General features: G+C 37.5%; 1 protein-coding gene across 1 annotated transcript in view; it reads left to right on the plus strand.

Annotated features, from left to right (window-relative positions):
- The window catches only part of SLC16A10 (solute carrier family 16 member 10), a 75,775-nt gene extending 53,018 nt beyond the window's left edge, over positions 1–22,757 (plus strand). The window contains exons 4-6 of the mRNA XM_075087455.1: positions 12,828–12,971; positions 15,597–15,825; positions 17,375–22,757. Coding sequence (XP_074943556.1) covers positions 12,828–12,971; positions 15,597–15,825; positions 17,375–17,610 — 609 coding nt within the window. The 3' untranslated portion in view covers positions 17,611–22,757. The remainder of the gene's footprint in view (positions 1–12,827; positions 12,972–15,596; positions 15,826–17,374) is intronic.
- Positions 22,758–22,960: the final 203 nt, after the last annotated feature.

Here is a 22,960-nt window from a genome sequence, read left to right on the forward strand (position 1 = left end):
TGGTTAATCTCTGTAAAGTACTTTTAGTCGGAACTTTTTAATGCATATAAACAAACTAATTTTCTAGGCTGCATCACAAAAACACACAGCTTGGATAAATACTAGTCTGTTCTCTGTGTGGCTCAGTCTGTCTCCAGATCTTCTGTGTTTGCTACTTTGAAGTTGCAGGGTCTAGCGCTGTGCCTACATAGTCTGTCCTTGGACAAAAAGATAGAGCTGTCTACTGGTCTGTACTTCCTATCTCTTGCTGGAACATCCATGAGAAGTTGTAACTTTTTTCAATTTCAAAACAACATAGTGAACAGGACTTGCTGATATGATGCACATTTTTGTTGCCAGATTTGATTCCACCCCTTTCCCCTCTGTAGTGCAAGATCCTTGCCTTCATGTGATGTAACTATTCTATAACTGCTTTATCACCTTGGACTGCTGCCTTAAATTAAACCAGGATGATTTGTCCTTCAGCTCTGTTCTTTACCAGCCAGCTATTTTGACTTGTCTCCACACAATTCTCACTGTGTATCAGTGATATGCCTTGTTTTTGTTAATAAGAGGTCAGATTCTGCTATGCAAATTCAATGTTCGCACCTTTGCCCCCTAGAATATGAGCCATTAAAAACTGTCTTCCTTTGTAAACAACTTGGAGAAATGAAGAGCTGAGGTCTCATGAGTTCTTCTGTATCCACAGTTTTTCTAGGAACTTGTTTGAAATTCTTTCTTTGTACTTTGAAAACTGCATTCACTTGCGTATACTCAGTTTCTGAAAGGCCTTATTCAGGACAAAACAGTCTATATTAGGCCCATTCAGAAAAATAGCTGGTTTTGACTTGTTAACTGCATCCTCCCCAAGCAAAACCTTTGGGTCATTAAGAATTATTATACTGGAAAATATGAAGGTTATAGAAACCACTGAAAAATCTTCAAGCAGATCTGAGCTGCTGTATCTGGACAAGCTATAGGATAGTCAGGATGAACCTCACTGCAGCAGTCAATGTTCTGCCCAACAAGCCCCTAGTCATGATCTATACCATTGCTTACAAATACCTTTGTAACTCTTCAAGCCCTGCATACTGATGTTGTTCCCTAAATGTTGTCAGGTGTGACATCTCTAGATTGAGACCTCATTTGATAAACCAGTGTTTCAGCTGCTGACATCGTGAGAGTGGTTTTCTCCACATAGATGGTGGCAGTTGCTTTGTGTTCTCTGCAGTGGGACATGCATCTGCTCAAGGATCCATAGCAGAAAGGACTTACATAACTTGCAATAAGTGAAGCTCTTCAGGTCGTGCGTTTTGTGTGCACAGTCCTAATCCTGCATGTCTCTCCTTCCTTGAAGTCCTATGCCCCTGGATTCCACAGTGGAGACAAATGGAAGCACAGATATAAATGCTGTCCTTTTATATCTGAGTGCAAAGCATGATAAAAAGTATGATGTATACTGCATGGACTCTAGTAACCAAAAATCTCTAAACTTAAACATATAAAACACATGCATATCCACAGTAAAATGCATACACATAGGACATCTTGAAGAAATTAAGTTCTTATAAGGTAAGTACTGTCTCTGTTCTGTGAACCACTTGTATTATGTCATAAACTTGCTACTTTCAAAATGTTGTGTAAAATAATGTTTAACCTCTGATTGGTGTGTCTGGATTTTTTTTACTCAAACTGGAAAAAATATCAGCCTCCATCACTACATTCACTTACTTTTATGGGCTTCTGTTCAAGAAACCTGTTCATTTCTTCTGATCTCCTACATCAGTCATTTGTCTACTACATCTCTTATTTCTCAGAATCTGCTGTTAACCTGTGCTGTAATGATAGGATAGTATCTTTTGAATTATGTCCAGTACTAACAGATAACTGTGTGTCAAACGTTTCTCTATACTGTAGGTAATCTAAAAAGTTAAAACTGTAGGTATAGCTGTCAGTTTTAGCACTATTACCTTTCTCATCCACTTAATCTACCATATTTCTGTCTTCAACAGAAGACTAACAAGGCTCTGGCTTTTGTAAAGGTCCAATGTAATTGTTAAGCAGATATCTCTGAGACACCAAATCTTCAGTGGCTCCCCATGCTTTACTTGCTTTTCTAATCTTTGCATTTATCTCCCTTCAGATCTCAACATCTGCTGCAGTTTGACTGCCCAGGTTAGTGAAATTTTCCCCCTTTATCCACTCCTGTAATTATCCTGTGCACCCACTTCTTTCCTGGTATTCCTCAATGTTGATCTGGCAGTATTTAAGCTTATCCAGATTGTCCACATTTGACCTTGCGGGTGGTGGTGGTGGTGGTAAAAGAAATATTTCCTACTTCATACTTGTAACTGCTATGAAAGCACATTTCAGCTGTTTTCCAAAAAAGTACTGGAGAAGAATAAAAGGTATCAGTGCAGAAAGAACAGAAACTAGAAAGAACACAACAAATGTTTTCTCAGTTTTTTTAGAAGCAAAAGTAAATGCAAGTTTACAAAAAATATTTTAGGTAGCAGGTATACTCAGGTACAAGCTACACAGTGATGTTGAAGGATAAGAGCAAAGCAGTCCCTCAGGTCTATGCAATACTAGCAGTTTGAAAGGCCTGAATTACATTATGATTTCCTTTGTCAGTCTCTAACAGCACACTAGTTAATGTAATCTTGCATAATACAAACTATTCTAACAGCAAACAGAGCATATAATTTGAAGCCAGATTAAACTGTAATTTTTTTGTGGGGCTGTTTTTGTGTTGAGATATTTCTTGGAGTTTGGGAAGCGCTATTTTAATAGTAAACTCGGCATCCTGTCTTTGGATGCTCAAAGCATCTTGACCTGAACTAAACTCTTCAAGCTCCACAAGTGCCCAGAAGCCTGAGATCACAGTTGACATTTTTTCCTGCTTTCCTCATACAGAGTAAGAAAACTAATTGCCAAAAGTGTGAAGAACCTTCCTTCACTTGTACACAGACCAGGTTTTTTGTGTCCAGTTTCTACTGCAAGAACAGCTGCATAGAAAAACCCTCTTTGCTTGTTAAATCCTGTTCAGTCTTTTGATTTTTCTTTCCCTGTATTCTGAATTTTCCTTTTGAGGAAATCCTGGAACCTACCTCTTTCCATTTGATTGCTAGTAGTTGTCAAGCTGTGAGATATTTTTGTGGTTCTTGTCTGACAATTGAGTTAAAATTTGTCATCTCTGCTGAGCAGAATATTTCCTAGGAAAAGGGAGAGGTCACTTTGGATTGCTCCAGCCAGGAATGTAAAACTGAACATAAATGTGTATCCTCAGTAAAGGCTGTCTCTCTCTATGAGGAGGAGAGACTATCATTATAATTTGTTTTAAATGAAAATATGAATACTTGATTCAGTTTCTCTGGGCCCTGATCTGGTAGATATTTGCCTGTGTATTTGGACTTCCATCTAGAATTGAGACTCTTGTGAGAGCTTTCGTCTGTTTCCCAGTAGAAAGAGATGGGCGCTTCACTCTGAAGTGAAAGCTGAGGTGATTAGGACCATGTCCACAAGTAGATCTCTAATATTGAAATGTTGTGGACGCCCTCAGAATTACGTGGCAGTTAAGTGAGTAAAATCAGAACAGATTCTCAAACCTTTATTCAAGTCCTGCGGTTTAAGGAGTCTAGTCCTGAGAGACTTGATAAAAGTAGCACAAATTCTTTAAGGCAAGCCAGCCTCTCTTGGAAGATGACAGTAGTGTTGTATTGTGTTGGTGGATGAACAAATCACGATTTTTACTAACCAGCTTAACTCCATGTTAGTTGCTTATTGTGTTGTTCTTCAAGTTAGGTGAGAAATACAATCTTTATGTTCATAAATTTTAGAAGGGGCTACTGTAATAAGCTGCTTCTTTTCACACAGAGGAGTTGTCCAATCTTGTCTAGTAATCTTATCCCTAATTCTACTGGTGAGTTGAAAAATTTATTCCAGGTAACATCATTGTTTTGTGAAATGGAAACCCATCCTTTTGTAAGAGTTTTTTGTTCCTGGCTAATTACTTTCACTGATGCAAATAAACACTTATTTTCATTCTGATCTTAGTCAAACTTCCAGCATTTCTTCTTGCCTTTGTCACCTTCCTGTATGAATAGTTACAGAACATGAGCTCTCTCCTGATAAATTTTTCAGTATGGTAGATTCCAGAGACCTGGAATCAGTCTTGTAGAGATGTCTTTCAAAATGTTTTTCAAGCTGAGGGGTACTCACCTCACTTAAAGACCTTTAGTTTGACTGACTAGTCCTTAGGGTCCAAAGAATAAGAAGCTTTTCCAGAGAGCAATTTGGAGCATCAGGATCAGGCTTCTGAATGGCCTCTCAGAGAATTGGTTTTTTTTTTGGGGTGTGTGGTTTGGTTTTTCTTTAATCAGTTAGGAAGACTAACTAGCTAAGGCAGACATCTTAAGTTCAGCAGTGAGAAGACATCCTTTTGTCCTATGTAAATGCTGTAGCTAACACAATATTCTAATAAAGGTCTGTGTTGTTATATTATACTGGTGTTAGCACTTCCCTTTTTTTCTACTTCATTTAATTGGTTAATACACAGTTAGTCCCACTTGTCCTCCCATATAGTCAACTGCAAGCTTACCTTCAGCTTTGAACTGAATTGTCAGAAGCTAAATATACGCTTTTGATAAAATTTATGTAATATTTCCAGCAATGTCTAATTTAAGCAAAAACACGGAAGGAAACTGGATATTTAACTGAAGTAACTATAACTACTAACAGTTCTCAGTTACGCAAACAAAAGTGATATTTTTTTATCTTTGCACTTATTCCTGTACAAATAGCATACATTGTTACATTTCTCTTCTCAGTATTCTTTTATGATTTTTATTTTTGAGCTGGGCTAATGAAGTTTGACCTTATTTGTTTGGGAGTCAAAGTCAAGGCATTATCATCACTGGACAGAATAGTTCAATAGATGTACTTTAAAAAAAAGTTGAGGAAGACTAAACTGGATGTGTAGTCACAGACTTGTATTAAAATTTTACTTAAGTATGCTGAATAAAAATTAATCCATACTATAAGATTTTAATTTAATATTGTAAAGAGGATGAATTGACTACATTAGGTTTTAGTTGCTTCACTTCTACTAGCTGCTTTGAGAATCCATCTTAAATTGTGTTTACAACAATTAGCCAAAGTGTTTTTTAATAAGTCCTGTGCATACAATGTTAATCATCGGTGGTTAGTGAAGTATTTCCTTGTTACTTCGGGTATTTGTATAGGTTATCTTAATCCATTGTTTTGATATTCCATAATTTCTTAATCATAGCACACCATATAATATGCTCAATTTTAATTACATAAGTTATAATCCAATAACATTTTATTGCATTAGTAAACGTCACAATGATTTGAAAAGAATTACTTATATTGCACTTCTAAAATTTAAGTGGTGATGTCAGGAAATTGCTTCCTTCAGTCATAAGGTTACTTTTAATCAAATGTGCAGCAGAATTTTACCAAGCTAGAGCTAAAAAAGAGTTTTCAAGTTATAACACTAAGTACATATTTGTGACTATACTAAGGTGTCCATGAAATTGCTTCATGAACCCTAGAAAATAAGGCTAGAGGTATCCTAGTACTTAATCAAATTTACCCAGTTTTGAGTACAGACTTACTTTAGTAAAGGAACTTTTAAAATATTTTCTTGGTTTTTTTAGTCTTTTCCTTAAGTCATGCTTATCAAATTTCTGCTTATTGCCAGATCTTTCTTTTAGATTCTGTACACATGGTCCATGTCTTTAGTAATGAGTAATGACCAAAACAGGACATAGTAATTCAGCTGAGGCCTTACTGGTACTGAGCGGTATGGAAAGGTCACATCGCGTCATGAATCCGTATGTTCTATTACTTTTACAATATGATGACATTATTAGAACATGCTGAAGTTTAATCTGCTCAACCTTCATCTCCCTTTTGAAAGAGCTGTTCCCAGATCATCCTTCCATCTTGTATTCATGCATCTTATTTTTACCTCATGTAGTGTTTTTAATATTGTTTACCTCATAATGTTTTTATGGAAACTAATCATATTTATTTCACGCTATTGACTGAGATGCCAGGTCACTGAGATAATTTTGAACTCCAGCCTTTTTTTACAGTGCCTGCAATATTCATCATTTGATGTAATTTGCAAATTTAATAAATATATTCTCTATTTCATGATCCATATCATTAATGAAAATGTTAAATAGTATAGATTTGGGGAGGTTTTCACAGAGCCTTCTTTGGCATATTCAATTTTATAATGAATCACTAATTAAAAATTGCATTTCCAAACACTTGAACATCCATTTCTATGGTTGTTCTATTTAAGTCATGTATTCCAAACTGGCTCCTACAAATTCTTACGTTTGAGAGAATTCTGAAATGCTGGCCAAGGTCAACATTTGTTACATCTGTCCTTCCCCCTGTTGTCAGGGCTTGCTACCTACTGTGTTAGAGAAAAATTAGTGGTTGTTTTTATCACAAATCTATGTTGATCCCTAGCTTATGATGTTACCTGTTAGATGTTTATGAATAGTTCTGGTTTTGTTAGCTTTTCTGTTGTTCTGGAAATTCAAATTAATGTGATTGACCTGTAACCCTCTAGGACTTGCTGATGGTAGCTGATTTTGGGTATAGTGGTTAGTTGAGTTCTGACAGTAAGATAGGCCCAGGAAACACTGCTTTAGGACCACAAGGGATGGGTAGAACTAAGTTAAGTTGTGGGTTGCAGTCACAAATAAGAATTTAAAATGCTTAAAAAGCGTAAGTTATTTTACAATCTAACTCTCAGTCCTCATGTGTTTGTAATTCTTCAGTTCTTAAATATCCCTGGCTTTATTCCTCATCCTTGTTCTCAGTCACTGTGTTTCCCCAGGCACATGCGTGCCTTACCTGTCTTACTGCTGCCACCCAAGCCACACCAATCCACCAGTATACTTGTACCCACTTGTTTATGCTGCCTCTTGTGGCTTTAATGGGATCCAATCTATCTTGGCATCTCCAGGAGCTACTAGTGGAGGATAGGACCTGGAAATATCCTGAGATGAAGTGGAGTGGAAGAGGGAAAGAGCAGAAGTCGTGGTCTGCCTGTGCTGCAGCGTAGGGGTTGTCCCCATGCTTCAGGCTATTCTTGGTCCTCAGCATGCTTTCCAGCACCATTCCCTGAACACCTCTCAGGCCTGCCGATTGGCATTCACTCTCTCATGACCTGAGAGCTTGTTTAATTGCTCTAAAAATTATCATTTGTGACTCTTAGAAAAACTGTTTATTGGTGAACAACCGTTGTCTTGATTTGTCCAATTTAATTTTTCTGCTGTTGGTTGCCTATTTTGATCTCTGGGTTCATACTCATCCTCTACATGCTGTTAAAGATTACATTAACAGCGCTGAGATTCTTTTTATTAATTTATTTATTTAGGGCAAATTTCTTCAGGACTAGTTATTCTGAGGGGAAAAGCCAAACAAACAACTTTAACGCTGTAATTGTCAACCTGTTTTTCTTAATCTTATCTGAATTCTTAATCTTTATGTTAAATAGGCTTACCAGTTAAACTGAACATAACAGTTAATAGGTTTACTTAAGAAATTCAGATCATACGTGTTCTGAATCTTCATGATGTATGGATTATTCTGTTGAATCTGCTTTGTTTAGTGGAATAATAGAAAATTTTCTGATTGCCATGCAAAAATTACCTTGTTTATTTAATTCCCTCCTTGTTCATTATGTAGATTAAATTGACCAGAGATAGAAAGAGGAAGTATCGCTGTTGTGGCAAGTATGTAAACAGGAATTATCTTGAAGATGTATATATGCATATTTTTGTCATGTGAAGACCACTTCTATAAAATGCTACTGTGTCCATCTCAGGATGATGGCACTCCCTTAAAAATGGATGTGCATTAGGCATTAGTAATACTATTATGTCTCTTTACTGAAACAATGTTCTTCCTGTTGATATTCAGGAGTCAGGAGTTGCTGTTTTTTATGCTAGGTTTTGGCTCATCAGTTAAAATTTCTTTGGAGTCTGGACCAGAAATGTATTTGTACTACATGATCTTCCCTGTGCCTAGTATCATACAGTTCTCTGGCAACAAAGTTTCTTTCTCTGATCCTGCCCCCCTCCTTGTTTTTGTGGTGAGTCCTTATGTTAGAGAATAGAGTGATTTGTCCAGAGTTACTTTATGCTCTGTTTTTCAGCACATCCTGAAACTTTCAACCTTCCAGGACAGTTCATTGTTAAGTTCTTAATATATCTTTATCTCAGGCAACAGTTAATATTTTTCTCTAGGACCTTGAAGGTGTCAGCTTGTTCAGGCATGTGGTTGACTTGTTCACTGAAGGAAGGCTGCTGTGTGATGGCACTAACAGCACAGAAAGATCTGTACATTGTTGTGGCTGCTGTTTTTTTCAGATGTGTGTGAAATAAACATAACTTCTTAGTTATGTGAAATCTTTGAAGATTTAATTGTAGTCTTGAAGATGAGCACCAGTATACTTTTTCTACATATACCCACTCCATTTGTGTTCTGTCAGTTGCTAATACCCTTACTTGGACATGCACTTAGCTTATTTTTGTCTTTTGCCTTTCTTGCGCTTATGGATTGGAAAAAAAAATTTGGAGTGATGGAATGGCAAGGCTGTCATGTCTTCTAATAATACTGAATGGGTATTTGAAGGCCATGGTAGTAATTATCAAATCAATAGATTAGGGAGGTATTGCTGTGCCAAGATTGATGGCTAAGTCTCATACATTATACAAGTCTAGAATTATTTTGAGTGCCTGGATCTAAAATTGTTGCATGGCTAAGAGGGCGAATTAGTACTGAAAAAAAATGTTATTAAAGCAGTTCTGGAGATTACAAGTGCTTGTGCCTCATGGCAGATTCCATACCATGAGCCCTATGATTGATTCAGTCTCTGATCATAGTTTTTGCCCATAATGTTATGCTTTAGACTCATCTGACACTGCGTGCAAAGCTTAATCTTCATACTTACAGGCATGGCTTGCCACTTTGCATTTCAAGGAAGCACAGTTTTGCCTGGTTTTCTATAGAACTTGTGTATTTCTGGAAAGCATGAATGAAAAGTTTGTGTAGGCTATCCTTTTCCTGTCTGGGAAAGAAAAATCAAAAGAACTCCCCTCAGCTCTTTCAGAAAATTTTTAATTTGGAGCAGATAGGAATAGTCTCTCCAATTTACAAATGGTACCAGCAGTACTCTGTAAATATTTCCCTTTTTTCATTCAGAACCAGTGTAAGGATAGTTTCAGCATCAGGACTTGAAGAAAATGCTGGGTTTTATGTGCTGGAACTTTTCTAGGTTATATATTGCTGTTGGCCATCTTTTTAGGTGAGAAAGATTGCATTGCATTTAGCCTACTAAAGCTTTACTTGATTGGGAATTCCCAAAATGGAATATACACAGGAGGAAAGCAGCTGACAGAAAGAATTAGTTCTTACTAGTTCATTACCACTTTATTCAGGTTCTTTGTGCTTGGAAAAAAGAACTGGAGCTATGCTTAGATTGCTCTCTATCTTTGATTCAGTACATGAATATAGCCGAAATGTGTGTGCATTGAATGGAAGATCTTGCAAAATCTGAGTCTTGGTTGGACGGAGAGAGGTTAGCCAAGACAGTATATCGGAAAGCATTCCAGCCACTACCAAGTGGCTAATCTTTCTTCTAGTCTCATCCTAACAGTAATGAGAACGTGGACAATGAGGTCTGTGTCTGCATGCATTACCCTGGTAATAGACAGCAAAGGGTATCAGTTAAAATGCTGGTGCCAGGGATGCATTCAATTATATCGTCCACTGTCTATGTCTTGATTTGGAAAATTGGATTGTACAAAGAACTTATTTTAAGAAGCTGTGCTAGTCTGGAAAATCTTGTACTGGCTGGCTCAGGCAAAATTACAGGCCTTCTCTACATTTGGAAAAATCAGGCCTGCAATTCAGCATGCACACAGCTCTAACGAAAGTGAAGAGCTAGCTATGTCAATGAGAACAGGCAAAACCCACAGGGAAATGCTTTAGTCTTCAGTGTGCCTGCTGTGTGCCTGGGTCCCCATTTGACTGCTGTAGATAATGCCTGAAGAGTCATATAATTACAGTCTGTAGAGTTCTGCAGTGACAGAAGCGTTAATGCATGAGATGCTGCCTGAGAAGGTTTGCAAGTAATTGCCCATGGTGGGATTTGAGTAGTTCTATCTGTTAAAAATCTGTGGAAATCTGAATTTCATTTAAGCTACTTCATCATAAATAAATAAATGTATTTAACCTATAGTTACAAGAAATGTCTCTAAGACCATAATGAGTTAGCACTTACAGTACTGAATCCTGAATTGCTGTATTTTCAGATATTCAGTTAATAATACTGCTGTTATGTACAGCTAGCTTAGTGACTACATCACTGAAGATTGAATATGCTGCTAAAGATCCAGAGGGTCAGCTCTGAGATCAGACCCAGCTGCTCGGGGCTTGGTGCACTCTGGTCTGGAAAACCTCCAAGGAAGGAGACTGAACAAGTTCTCTGGGCAGCCTGTGCTGCTACCTGCTGCCCTCCTGGGCAAGAATTTTCTTCTTACATCTAGTTGAAAGTTCTCTTTAAGGTTATGATGTGCTTAAGAGGAGTGAAAGCTTAAAAAAAAGAAAGAAAAAAAAACCAACAAAACAAAAACCCAAAAAACACAACCCACAAAAAACCCCAAACCCCAACCTAACTTAGATTTTTGAGCATGAGATGAGTAATGGTTATTTTCCTACTTAAGTAGTTCATTGAATACAATTTTTCCCCACTGATCTAAGAGGACAGCAATTTTCCCTTGGGAGTACTGCTTTGAGAAACCCAGTTACTATGCAGATGCAGGGTTAATAGTTATCTAGATGTAGAGCTTTTCAAGAGGTAAAATAAAGCCTCTGGGGGGCGGATGAACTGGGTGTGCTAATTAAACAAGCTAGAGGCTGCAGAAACATGGAAGTGGAACAGGTGACAAGAATGGCAAAGTACCTTGGCTCCTCTTGCTGGCTGGGCCAGCAGGTGTTGACAGGCACATAAAGGTAGGGGTGGGAAAACTGTCAGCTTTTCCTCTTCTCACCTTTGACAGAAATGGAATAAATAGAACAACTTATCTTTTATGTTTAAGTATCATAACAGAAAAAAGTTTCATCAGATCCTGTTCCAAAATGGGTCCTAAAAAGCAAAGGAAGAAAACACCAAAAACCCAACTGAAAAATAGAAAGAGCAAGCATCTGTCTTCAATTGAAGGTAGAAGTTATTCTTTAAAAAAAAAAAGCAAAACCACTAACCCTTATTTCCTTTCTGACAACATCAATTATATTGGACAAATTAATACTAGATTTAGCAGACTTTCTGTGACATGTAAACAAAACTCAACTGATTTTATACTCAAGAAAATCACCATTGCTCAGCAAATCTTATTTATGTTGGGGAAAAAGACTCTGCTTGTGTATTAATGCTCTGGCCAGGAAAGAATCTTGACTGTTTTGCTTGAAGTATTTACTACAACTGAACTTTTCCATTTTATACATAGGAGAATAAGGGTTCTCTAGTTTGAAGTGATATATCATAAACCCAAATCAATAACAAAAATCGGCGTACTGCTTTTGCTATCCAGGTCTGCCAGCCTCTGGTCACCCTATCTCTCAAAAGTTTTTACTACAACTTTCCTTAAAATCAATTTCTTTCCTTGGCTTCTTCACGCCTCTGTGTCTTTAGAGTTTCTTGTTTGGAACTAGTTATATATACACAGAGAATGCAGGACTATGCAAATGACTTCTTCATCTTCTAAAGCCCACTTTGGCATACTTGGCATTGCCAAGTGTGTTTCAAAAAGTGATTGTGCAAAAAATCTTTCTTATGGGTAATTTCTGGTCTTTATGGCTGATTTTAAAACTCCCACAAACAAAAACCACTGTGGAACCAGACAGGATATATGTATTAAAAAAATAAAATCCAAATCCATCAAGCCAGTCTTATTACTTTCTGTTTTTAAAATGACTTGAAAGGTTAGAATTACTGATGGTGGTAGTTCATCACACTGTAGCTGATGTTCTAGGGTTAGGACCATTGGTCAGCTGCTCTAGTTCTTTAGGTTCAAGTGGCTGATAAACCATTCTTCTGGTTTGCCTTATTCATTGCTGCTGTAGCTGCGCTGTCTCCTGGAAGTGCTTGCTGTTGTGTTTGGCACTGCAGGTGGTTCCTGCTCCTCTTCCTCCTTGCCCCTGGATGTCATGGTGATCACGGATGTCAGGATGAGGCAGTTGGGAGGGCTCCTCTTACTTGCACTGTCTGGCCTCCAACTCTCTGCCCCTCTGCTTCTTGCTCCCGCCCTGAGCTATGTTATAAGTTGTGTAGCTTGTGTCTCTGTCTCAATGCACAGAACAGCGGTGATACTCGTTAATCATTCAGTACCTTCAGACCTGAGAGCGTGCCCGGCCAGTGAAGCAACCCTTCCCTGAAGAAGTCCTTGTGGATTCTGCGTTATGTTAAATCTATGACATGTGGTTGGGGAGAACATTTACAGGTTCTGTTCAATTTTCTTGGTATTAGATGCAGTCTTGTTGTTTTCTTGAATTAGGAACTTAATTGTGAATAAAGCAATAACATGTTTCAGATGGTTTTTATTGCATTGCACTTAATACTCATAAGCCAGTGCAAAACTTACTCTACTTTTGCAGATTTTGAGAGTTAGTTGACCATTTATGGCCATATTTGTAAGTCTGAGACTCACAGATTACTTTTTAACTCAAGTTTTCTAAGGTTTATACTCCTTTTAATTCTAAAGCCAGTTTCTTTTCTCAACCCTCTTTTTAAACAGATGAAGCATGTAAAAGACAGATTTGGTGACAGCGTGCCAGAAGAAGTGCTTCTGTTGTGTCTGGGCATTACTTCGGGAGTTGGCAGATTGATCTTCGGCAGAGTAGCAGATTATATTCCTGGTGCAAAAAAAGTTTATTTACAGGTATGTCTTCATGCTGTTCTGAAGGAATATACAAACAATATTCTGAAGGCTTTGGTTGCAGATACAGTTAAGTAAGCACAATTAACTGATTGGAGATTAAAATTTGAGACATTTTAAAACTCTAGGAAACTCAGTGTATGACTCTTGATACTAGGAGCCTTTGGGGCCAAGTTCATGAATCTCTGATTTTTATTCTCTCCTTAATGGAAAGGAAACATGTCTACAACCTGCTGGCTGCTTTCAGCTGGGAATGAAATAAATTACTAATCATTAGCATGTGAGTGAGAAATCATTTGAGGATTCTCTAGATTCTGCTTTCCCTGTTTTATCCTATGATTTTATAATGGTTGCAGAAAGATCGATGTGGTTTTTTTTTTTCCCCTGGATGGACAGGAACATCTGTTAAGGATTTTGGATCTCTTCTTGATCTTTGATACGTGATAACTGGGTGTCAAGTGCGTTCTGTGCATAGTGCACGCTGGTAAAGCCATGGGACTATAAGAAGTGCTTAGTTGATGAGATTTTGCTGAATGAAGGAGGTTACTTGCAGAAAGAGTCACTGCTTCCAGAAATGCTGAAGCTTGGGGATGAAGGACGGTATACACTTTTCTCCCTCCACACCTATAATTTATATTCTTTTTTTTTTTTTCTTTTTAAAGAAAGTAGTGGTGTTAATGTAGGTTTTCAGAAAAGCTTTAGTTAATAGCTTGCCTGTTACCAGCCACTGGGTGGTCTTGTTGTTTTACAATGAATGACAAGGGAGACATCTAATGGCTATTATCTGTACTACATTATTGAAAACAATTCTTAGGAAAGAACCATCTTTCTGAAGATGGAGTACTTGTTGCCATAGTTACGCAAATTCAGATTCCCTGATGAGAGACTAGGGCTGTATCTCATTCATTTGCAGTGATTTAATACCTATTGTTACACTTCCATGAAACGACAACATTAAGATAAAAAGTGAAAAGGCAACATTGAGATGTTACCCATGATTTACAAAGCACAGATATCAAGCTTACAGTAAAACAACAAGCCTTTTTATTCTTTTCCTTGAATAGCTAGAACTGAAAACCATGGACTTTTGTTTAGGGCATGACCTAGGATGTTTCTGAGTACAGTTGGTTTCACCTCATTTTAAGCAGGAAAACCACATTCACTTTTGCTAAGCCAAGCCCCAGCATCTTCAGCTCTCCTGTGTCAAATGAACACTTCTGAGGGAAGGTGAATATTCACCTCAACTATTATTCTGGGCTGTCCAATGGTTCATACTATCTTCTTATCTATACAAAAATTATTTGAGTTAATTTTGACTAATGCAAATCTTTTTTCTCTTAGAGCTTTACTGTCTCATAGTTGAACAACTCACAAGAGTTAAGCCTTCATCTTTCTGTTTCTGCATTCTTCTTTATGGTGTTTCTTTTTGCAGGATTTTGCTTTACAAATTCTATATTTAGCAACAGAATGATGGATTCTGTCTCTTCTGGATACAAAGATATCTGGTCAATGATATCTTTTTTAGAGTTTGTTTACAGATAACCACTTAGATACAAATATTATTTGAAATTAGCTTATATTTTCTGTATCAATACACAGAATAGAGAATTTCTTCACCTCTATCCTTAAGTTCTTATAAGAAGCCTCGTTCTTCAGTGTTTTTATTTCTATAAAAACTTCAGATGCTTCAGAGCAGTTTTTCTTTAGTATGCTAAAAAAGTACATTATCTAAAAAATTGTTATACTGTTCTGAAAACTCAGTTTCATCTAGCTGTCTGCTTAAAGCCTCTTCCCGATGCATTATTTGATGTCACTTATCTGTCAGATTGTCTAGTAATTTTTAAGTGACCTTGTTTTAGTTTAATGGTCTACAAGTGACCAATGCATAATGCACGTCTTGTTTGGAAAATGTGTTCGTGCAGTTCGGTGGGAAGTTGTTTCCTATGCAGACATATGGATGGTGCATAAGCAAAACTCCTACCTTCTATGTTCTTCATTTTGCGGAAAGACAGAGTTTTATTCTTTTAATTTATATTACAAACAAACAACAATAATAATCTTAATCTAAGATTATAATAAAATCTTTGTAAATATGCATGGCTACAGGAATACAGCAAAATACCTTTATGTGGAAAAATTGAAATGAGTCTTTCAAATACCACCTCTGAATATAAGCACCCTGAAGTAATCACTCACAATACTGATGCTTTTACTTAAATTACAACAGTGAGGAGTCTAATTATAGTGTTTCAGCTATATTAAATTTTTTATATTTTCATGGCTTTCATTTGTGAGAAGAGCAGAGAGTAACTTTTCAAAAAATGTCGGTGCATGAGAAATGACTTCAACTATTCTGCAGTGATTAGGTAATGACAAATGTGTGTTGAAAACTTGTGAAATGAGTAGCGGAATTTCTTTGATTGCATGTCATGATGGTTATATGTGTTGGGTTTATCTTAGTATGTAACTTCTGATGGTGGTAATCCATGGAGACTGATTTTATTTATTTTAAAGTAAATATAGGCAGACAATTTAATTCACTACAAATGCAAGAAAGCTCACTTGTTCCCTTTGTCTCTGCTGATTTGATGCAATGCCTTTGTATTTTTCTTCCTTGGCTGTGTTTAGGTGGCCTCATTCTTGTTTATCGGCCTGATGTCTATGATGATTCCACTGTGCCATGCTTTTGGCAGTCTCATTGCTGTCTGTCTCTTCATGGGCCTGTTTGATGGGTGCTTCATTTGCATTATGGCTCCTATTGCCTTTGAGCTTGTTGGGGCTCAGGATGTCTCCCAGGCCATAGGATTTCTGCTAGGACTCATGTCAATACCTATGACAGTTGGTCCACCCATTGCAGGTAAGTATAGACGTGGTCTGTAGCTTTAAATATGTTTCTATGGTTGCATGACTTCTTGGTCTATTTTCAGTTCCTACATCATATGCAGCACACTTACACTGGACGTTTTCTCGCTACATGCTCCAAAACACATGGTGAATACATCATGGGTTATTAATTTACTGTACTCTCTAAAGTTTGCTTCAGTCATTAAGTTATGCAGAGGTAAAACATTCCTCAAAAGGAAGACAGGTTTCCACTTGGATCAAGGACCTGACATTTTCCACGCTGTTGAGGTGACAGCCTATAGGTTGACTGTGTTACAGAAGGACTCCAAATTAGAATCTGAAAATTAATTTGACTCTGACTTGCATATGCAAGAACAATTGCGAGGATAAAAACTTCAGTCACTTTAATTGCTTCTTGTAAGTAGGAACGTTGGGGGTGTTTTCATTCTTTGATGGGAGACTGTTTGACAAAGTACACGTTTTAAAGACAAAAAATGGAAGTACTTCGGGAGGTGGAAATACCTTATGCTGTAATCTTTACCACTGATGATTTTTCAATCAGAATTTACCTGAAGGTCTTGTGAGTGCTACTGAAAGATACTTAGTAAGATGTTACTGAACTATGCAGCATTATAAATAACAAAATCTTAAAGCTACAACAGCATAGACTAGGTGCTTCCTGATTTGGATATACCATCACAGCTATTAATACTTAAATTGAATTTTATTAATGGGAAGTGTTTTGAGAGAGGAAGTAGAGTGAATTGTTGGAAACCACACTTTCTAATAAGAGGCTACCAGGAATGCAATATGTAGAGTATACCTAGAATCAGATTAAGAGGCACCTTGAAGAAAGGCAGCTGTTGCCAAAAGAGAGAGAATTTCCTCAGATCATAGCAAGATTCAAGTGCTGGAGAAGCTGAAATGACCAACTTTCAAATAGGAAATATGGTATGTGGTTTTACTCATGGGTGGTAGTTAAGCAGTCGAATGGTGACATACTGAGTTATTCGTGAGTCTTTAAATCAACTCTGGAATACATTTCTACCTATATATACACCTATATTTGGCCACCAGGTAGCCAGATCAGTGGTTATAATAATCTGTGCCAATGTCCTAGTTTCAGCTAGGATAGCGTTGCCTTCCTAGTAGCGGGTGTAGTGCTGTGTTTTGGATTTAGCATGAGAGTAATGTTGGTAACACGCTGTTTCGTTGCTGTTGAGCAGTGCTTATACTAAATCAAGGGCTTTCCAGCTTCCCACGCTGTGCCAGTGAGGAGGTGCACAAGAAGCCGTGAGGGGGCACAGCCAGGACAGCTGACCCAAACTGGCCACAGGGATATTCCATACCATGTGATGTCATACTCAGTATATAAGCTGGGGGGAGTTGGCCGGGAGGCAGTGATCGCTGCTTGGGGACGGGATTGGGCATCAGTCAGTGGGTGGTGGATAGTTAAACCACAACAGTCAGCTTTCAAGTTTCTGAATCCAAACCAAAATATGGGTTTTTGTAGATTCCTGAGGTCCTGTTTATTTATCAGTGATAACATTCTGTCTTTCCAGGTTTGCTGTATGATCACCTTGGCACCTATGATGTCGCGTTCTACCTGGCTGGTGTTCCTCCCATTATTGGTGGAGTTATATTATGTTTCATCCCCTGGGTCCATGAACGGCAGAAATTAAAAGAAAGAGCAAAACCTGTTGATGGAGAAACTACTGAGAAAATGCTGGAAAATGAACGCACTTTGGTGTCGGACACTACAGAAAAGTCAGTCAAAGAAATGGAATCTGGTTTTTGATACTTTTCCTGTAAAAGCCTGACCTTCCTCAACCGAAGCTAAATTTGTACTTCTTGACTGAAGATACTACATGACACTGAAGAAGCTTTGAACTATTGCTCAAATTTCAGAACTGCTATATGAATCTTTTATACCATTAAACTTTTTTTTGATGAGTCAGAGTTTGATTTCAAGCCACATTTTCAAAGTATTTGAAGTTTTGTAGCATTGGTGTGTAGGTGCGTAGCGATTCTGTGTGAAGAGAATATTTTTCTAATTCATCAGAACCAGTTTCTGGAAGTGTGACAGCTGGTTTTGGTTCACTGACCCAGGACTCTTCAAGAACTCTTATGGACCATCCAACGCAGGCACACCCGTGGGTGTCTATACTGGAAAATGTAGTAGCTCTTATGACTTGATTTGGTTTTTGAAGTTTCTCATGCTGTTTTAGTCTTCTATAATTATGCGTCAGGAACGTGAATATGCATCTTTTCGAGTACCTTAACTCTTGCTGAAATAATTTTGCATTAGAAAGCTAAATTATTAAACATCTGTTTTATTTTCTCTAAATACCCGGCCTGCTCGGTTTGCTTAAACACCCAACTGGTTTTGCATTCACCTCTTCACAGTAGCCCAAACAAAGTACACGAAGGATGAAATTTTTCATGGACCCAGGTTTTGAATATGCACAAACTAAGCTCCGAGTGCAAACACATTCAGAAGTAAAGCTGCTGAACGATAATTTTTTTATTTGGTAAAGGCAATACTATTAATGTATACGTGTATAGTTTTTTTGGCTAAACCTCAGAGTAGCTGGTAGTTTTGAGATTGTACTGACAGTAATACTTTGGAGAGGTATTGTGAATTAGACTAAATTTCACATTATTCTGTTGTACTTGTTAGGTTTGTTCTTTAGTCTTAAAAACAAGACAGCTTTAAAGGATACATTCCAAGTGCAATAATAAGTTGTTTTTAATGTGGAAATATGCACGAGCTATTACAATGACATTCGACTATTAAAGATTTTTGCACTAAGTGACCATGCAGGTTTATTATAGGTCTGTATGGCTGTGTTCAATTGGGTGTAGGGAATAGCTCCATATTTTATTCAAATATAAAGAAATGTCTTTGCATGTCCCACTTCTTGCTTAAAATGCTGAACATGTGGCCCTATGACTTCTGTGTTCTTAGGCATTATGCGCTGTTTGTCAAGTAGGTATTACTGAAAACCTTTCTCTGAAAAATATGTGAAAGTATAATCCTTAGAGATGAAAACACTGCTTTTCAGTTTACCATAAAACACTTCCAAGTACATTGTTTATTTGTGGGTATGGGTCAGCAATGCAGTGGAATACTTAATTCTTTACTTCAGGTCCTTTCAATACCAATAATTTTTGTTTTCTTGTTTAGAAGCGTCATAGCAAAGAGTAAACTAAATGTCATCTGAAGACAAAATGCACATTTAAGTGGATTTACTTAATTAGTAACAATACCTGTTTTTACATAAACTGTGGAGGCATACCACTTCAAAATTATAACCTTTTCTTTTCTATTTTTATTATTTTTTTTCTCCAGAGTTACAGTAAATTGCTCAAAGCCCATGTACATTTGTGATATAAAGCATTATATTGGAAATACTATTACATAGAATGTTTGCATCTATCAACTCAGTCCTTTAAATATAATCATGCAAAGCATCCTAATTATTGGAGACCAAAGCTCATACCTTTTTTATGCTGCAGAATTTCAATCCTGCTGTACACGAGCAAGGTTTAAAAGAATTGAATCTTAAAATGTTAGAGGTGGAAGAAAAAAACAAACCCAGACTCATCTGTAAGACAGAGGCCCTTCAGGATCACAAGGACTTGTGCTTCTGCACTTCATAAGTACTTCTAAAATTGTCATGAAAGCATTCGTAGTATTGCTAATTAAAATGACTGCAAAATGCTGCGTTCATTACAAAAACATTGTTAACGGCTTATGCTGTTCTCATCTGGAGTATTTCTGTAGAACAGGTTGTTCAGTATTATCTTTTATGTGGGCAACGCAAAAGGTGTTAAGTGTGATAAAAGCCTCATTTCCTATTGCTTTGTTATGAAAAATTAATATCCATCACAGATCTTGCACTTCATGTACTCTAGCTTTGAGCTTTTAACCAAAAACAAGGCTGCTTTTTAGCACTGTGCAATTTGAAATCATTGTGACCAGACATCTTGATGTAATTGTGGCATCTTCTGGACTTGCTGCTTTCTATCTGTATTAATTATCTGGGAGAGAATACAAAATAATTAAGTTTTAAAAATGATACAGAAATAGTATAACAATAGTATGGATTAACTATTGCCAGACCCTTTAAAAATGTATCTGCTCATAAAAATCCAAACTCTTGAGTAACTAAAAATGTAAATTATGCTCAAAAATACAAAGGACAACGTTAAAAAACCCACAAACCCCCGAGACTCCAGGAAGAGGGGTATGGTGAGTGTATAAGTGGAGTGATTACTGTGTTAAGAACAGCTATTGAACGGGACGGCAGGCAAGAGGGAAGCAGACTTAGGGGTAAGGAAGCTACAGTGCCTTGATGTTGGAACAATGAACCAATGTCTGCTGCCAGTGCTTGTTTTACAACAATGCTCAAATTGGAAAGGCTTCAGGAAAAAAATGACTTTTTAGAAAAGGTTAAAAAAAGTAAATTAATGCATGAGACTTCTGTTAGCGCCTTGACTGCTAGCTTGTGTCTATGGTGGAAATGTCCAATAGAAAATGCTCTGTATTGGAGAAAAGCATAAGCAGATTGTGTCCTAAGGCTAGATAAGATGTAGTTAAGATGAAAAATGAAGTTCAGGTTGTCACCGCTGAGGCAGGCTAAACCCTGAGAAATGGACTTCGGCAGGTACTGGATTCTATACGCCCTGAGGCTTTAAAAGTGAAGTTAGCTGTCTCCCTTTGAAAAACAGCCCCAAACAATAAAAACAACCCCAAAACAAAAACAAACAAACAAAAAAAAACCAAAAAAAAACCCAAAAAACCCCACAAACCAAAACACAAAAAGCTCAATGCAAATAGCAACTCTTCAACACATTTATGAAAAAAGGATTGAATAATGTAGAAATTATTGCTATTCTGAAAACTAGGAGAGAAAATCACCAAGTAGTCTATGTTGGCCGAGTAAATGTACATAAATTTTTGTAACAAAATTTAATTTTAGGTGTGAAAACCTGTTCATGGGAAACCTGCTGAACCCATATCTTGAAGACCTAATTCATGCCAGATTTAATCTTGTTGGGGGTAGATTAAAATTAAAATACTAGCTTGGTTCAAGGAAACTTTTAAATCATTCAGATGTGTCCCTCCCCCTAGAAGAGTTCATAGTGTACCTGTCAGACTTTGCTCTCCCATCCTATCAACAGAGTAATTGTCTTTTTCCACTAAATGTTCTCAGGGTAAGCCTCAGAAGAAATTGGGTAGGAACAGCTTCACTTAAAATGACTATGAAATTTCCAGTCCTACTTGATGCTGTAATTTACTACACCAGATCTTGAAACCAAGACTGATTTTGAGCAAGGGGTTGGTTTTATGTATGACTGGTACTTACTACTTTTCAGTAGGTATGAAATCCTCATAAATCTTAATATACCTGTTCAAAGAGTCTGAAATAATGAAAACCCTTCAGGTTCTTATTTACATATAAGCTATGCAACAATATACCATGTATAATTAATAAAAAGTATTGTTGGATTTCTTTTGGCTACGTGTTGAAGGACCTGCCCAAGTCTCAAACCAAGACTCAAGATTAACATACTCTTAGTTAGAATTACTTTCATCCAGATCTTTGTCTGTTCAGCATTAACATTTAAAATTAATTTCAAGTTTTACTTTCAGCCACCATTTATGGACATTCCTAAAGGGGTTACTGGAGTCAAGGACAGCACAGCCATTCTGCGGCCATCTTTCAGGGTATATTCAGTATCAGATGAGGTAGACAACTGACCGTTTTTTCTCCTTTGGCTCTTCACGTATGATGTCTGGGCATACATATATTCACCCCTTCTCTTTGGAGACGCTGGATTGGCAAAGCTGATGCACCCCACATTGCATACAGAGAGTACTTTTCAGCTTTCCTTTCTCAAACTTCTTTCCTGTGTTAAGCCTTTGAATAGCCATTGCCTGATGGGTGGCTAGGCAAAGTGGGAGATGGGAGGGTGGATCAACTCCCAAGAGCCCTGGAGGTAGTTCTCACACATACTAGATGAAAGCTTTGATCACATGCTTATTGTGTAAAAAAACGGACACAGGCATTTCAAAGCAAAAATGCCCTGCTTGTTTTTTTTTGTATGGGCTAGTATGTGCCAAAGGGAGGGGAGATGCTTCCTTGCAGCCCCAAAGGAAGTATCTAAGGATGGCAGCGTTGGTTCCTGTCCTTAGGATCATCCTTATGGGTTAGCTTGGGCAGCAGGGTTCTCGTGGTGCTGGCCTGGGGCAGCTGCTGCTTTGCGGCTCGCTGGCTGGAAGCCCCTGGGGCGGAGGGGCTCGGCCCTCCTCTGAGCAGGGACCAGAGGTGCGGCCTTGCTCTGGGCCAAATCCCCTCCAGGGAGCCACAGGCGTTACAGAAGCTCACTTTTAGGCATTTTACTTATGCTGAACCTGACCCTCCAATACTAAAAGAGTGCATGTGTACATATGTATAAAAATACAATGTATTTTGACCAGGGCGTGCACTGGAGTGTGGGAGGCAGCTGAGGAAGAAGGAATTATCTTTGTGTGTTTCACTGTTGACAAGCGCAGCACCATTACAGTTCCAGCCAGCCAGTTTCTAGTCAGTAAACTTTGGCATATTTTCAGTATGCCTTTTAGTCTTATATATATACACACATAGTATCAACATTTTTAATGTTTTGGAACTACGTATGCTAAGAGTAGAGTGATTTTATACTAAAATGTTCGCTAATATTAATAACACTAACATGTTTAAGTACCTTTTTAGACATCATCTTTTGTATGTTTTTTTTGATACTAAAGGATATATGTTTTTGCTAGCCTTAAGTCCATTCTTTAAAGTTCTGCTTCGTTAGAAGGGTAAGAAATGAATGTCTGATGTTTTTCATGGTGCTAAAGTAACTGTGATCAGTCTCAAATTATTCAGAATAAAGATGGTAGTTCTCAAGCGCCCCGTTCGTTACTGCATGCATCATTTTTAGTCTTGTTCTCCAGTAAAACTTGTTCTTTTCAAAAAGTAATTGTGTTATATTCTGGTAATTATTGAATCTCATGTGCAGACTTCTCTACAAAAGCCTTTACAGCTTTTATTACCACCGTGTTGTGACTGCAATGTCCCCATTACTTTTGCTCCTAAATTAATGTATGGTGAAAC

Source organism: Phalacrocorax aristotelis, chromosome 3 (genome assembly GCF_949628215.1).
Source record: "Phalacrocorax aristotelis chromosome 3, bGulAri2.1, whole genome shotgun sequence".
Taxonomy (NCBI): domain Eukaryota; kingdom Metazoa; phylum Chordata; class Aves; order Suliformes; family Phalacrocoracidae; genus Phalacrocorax; species Phalacrocorax aristotelis.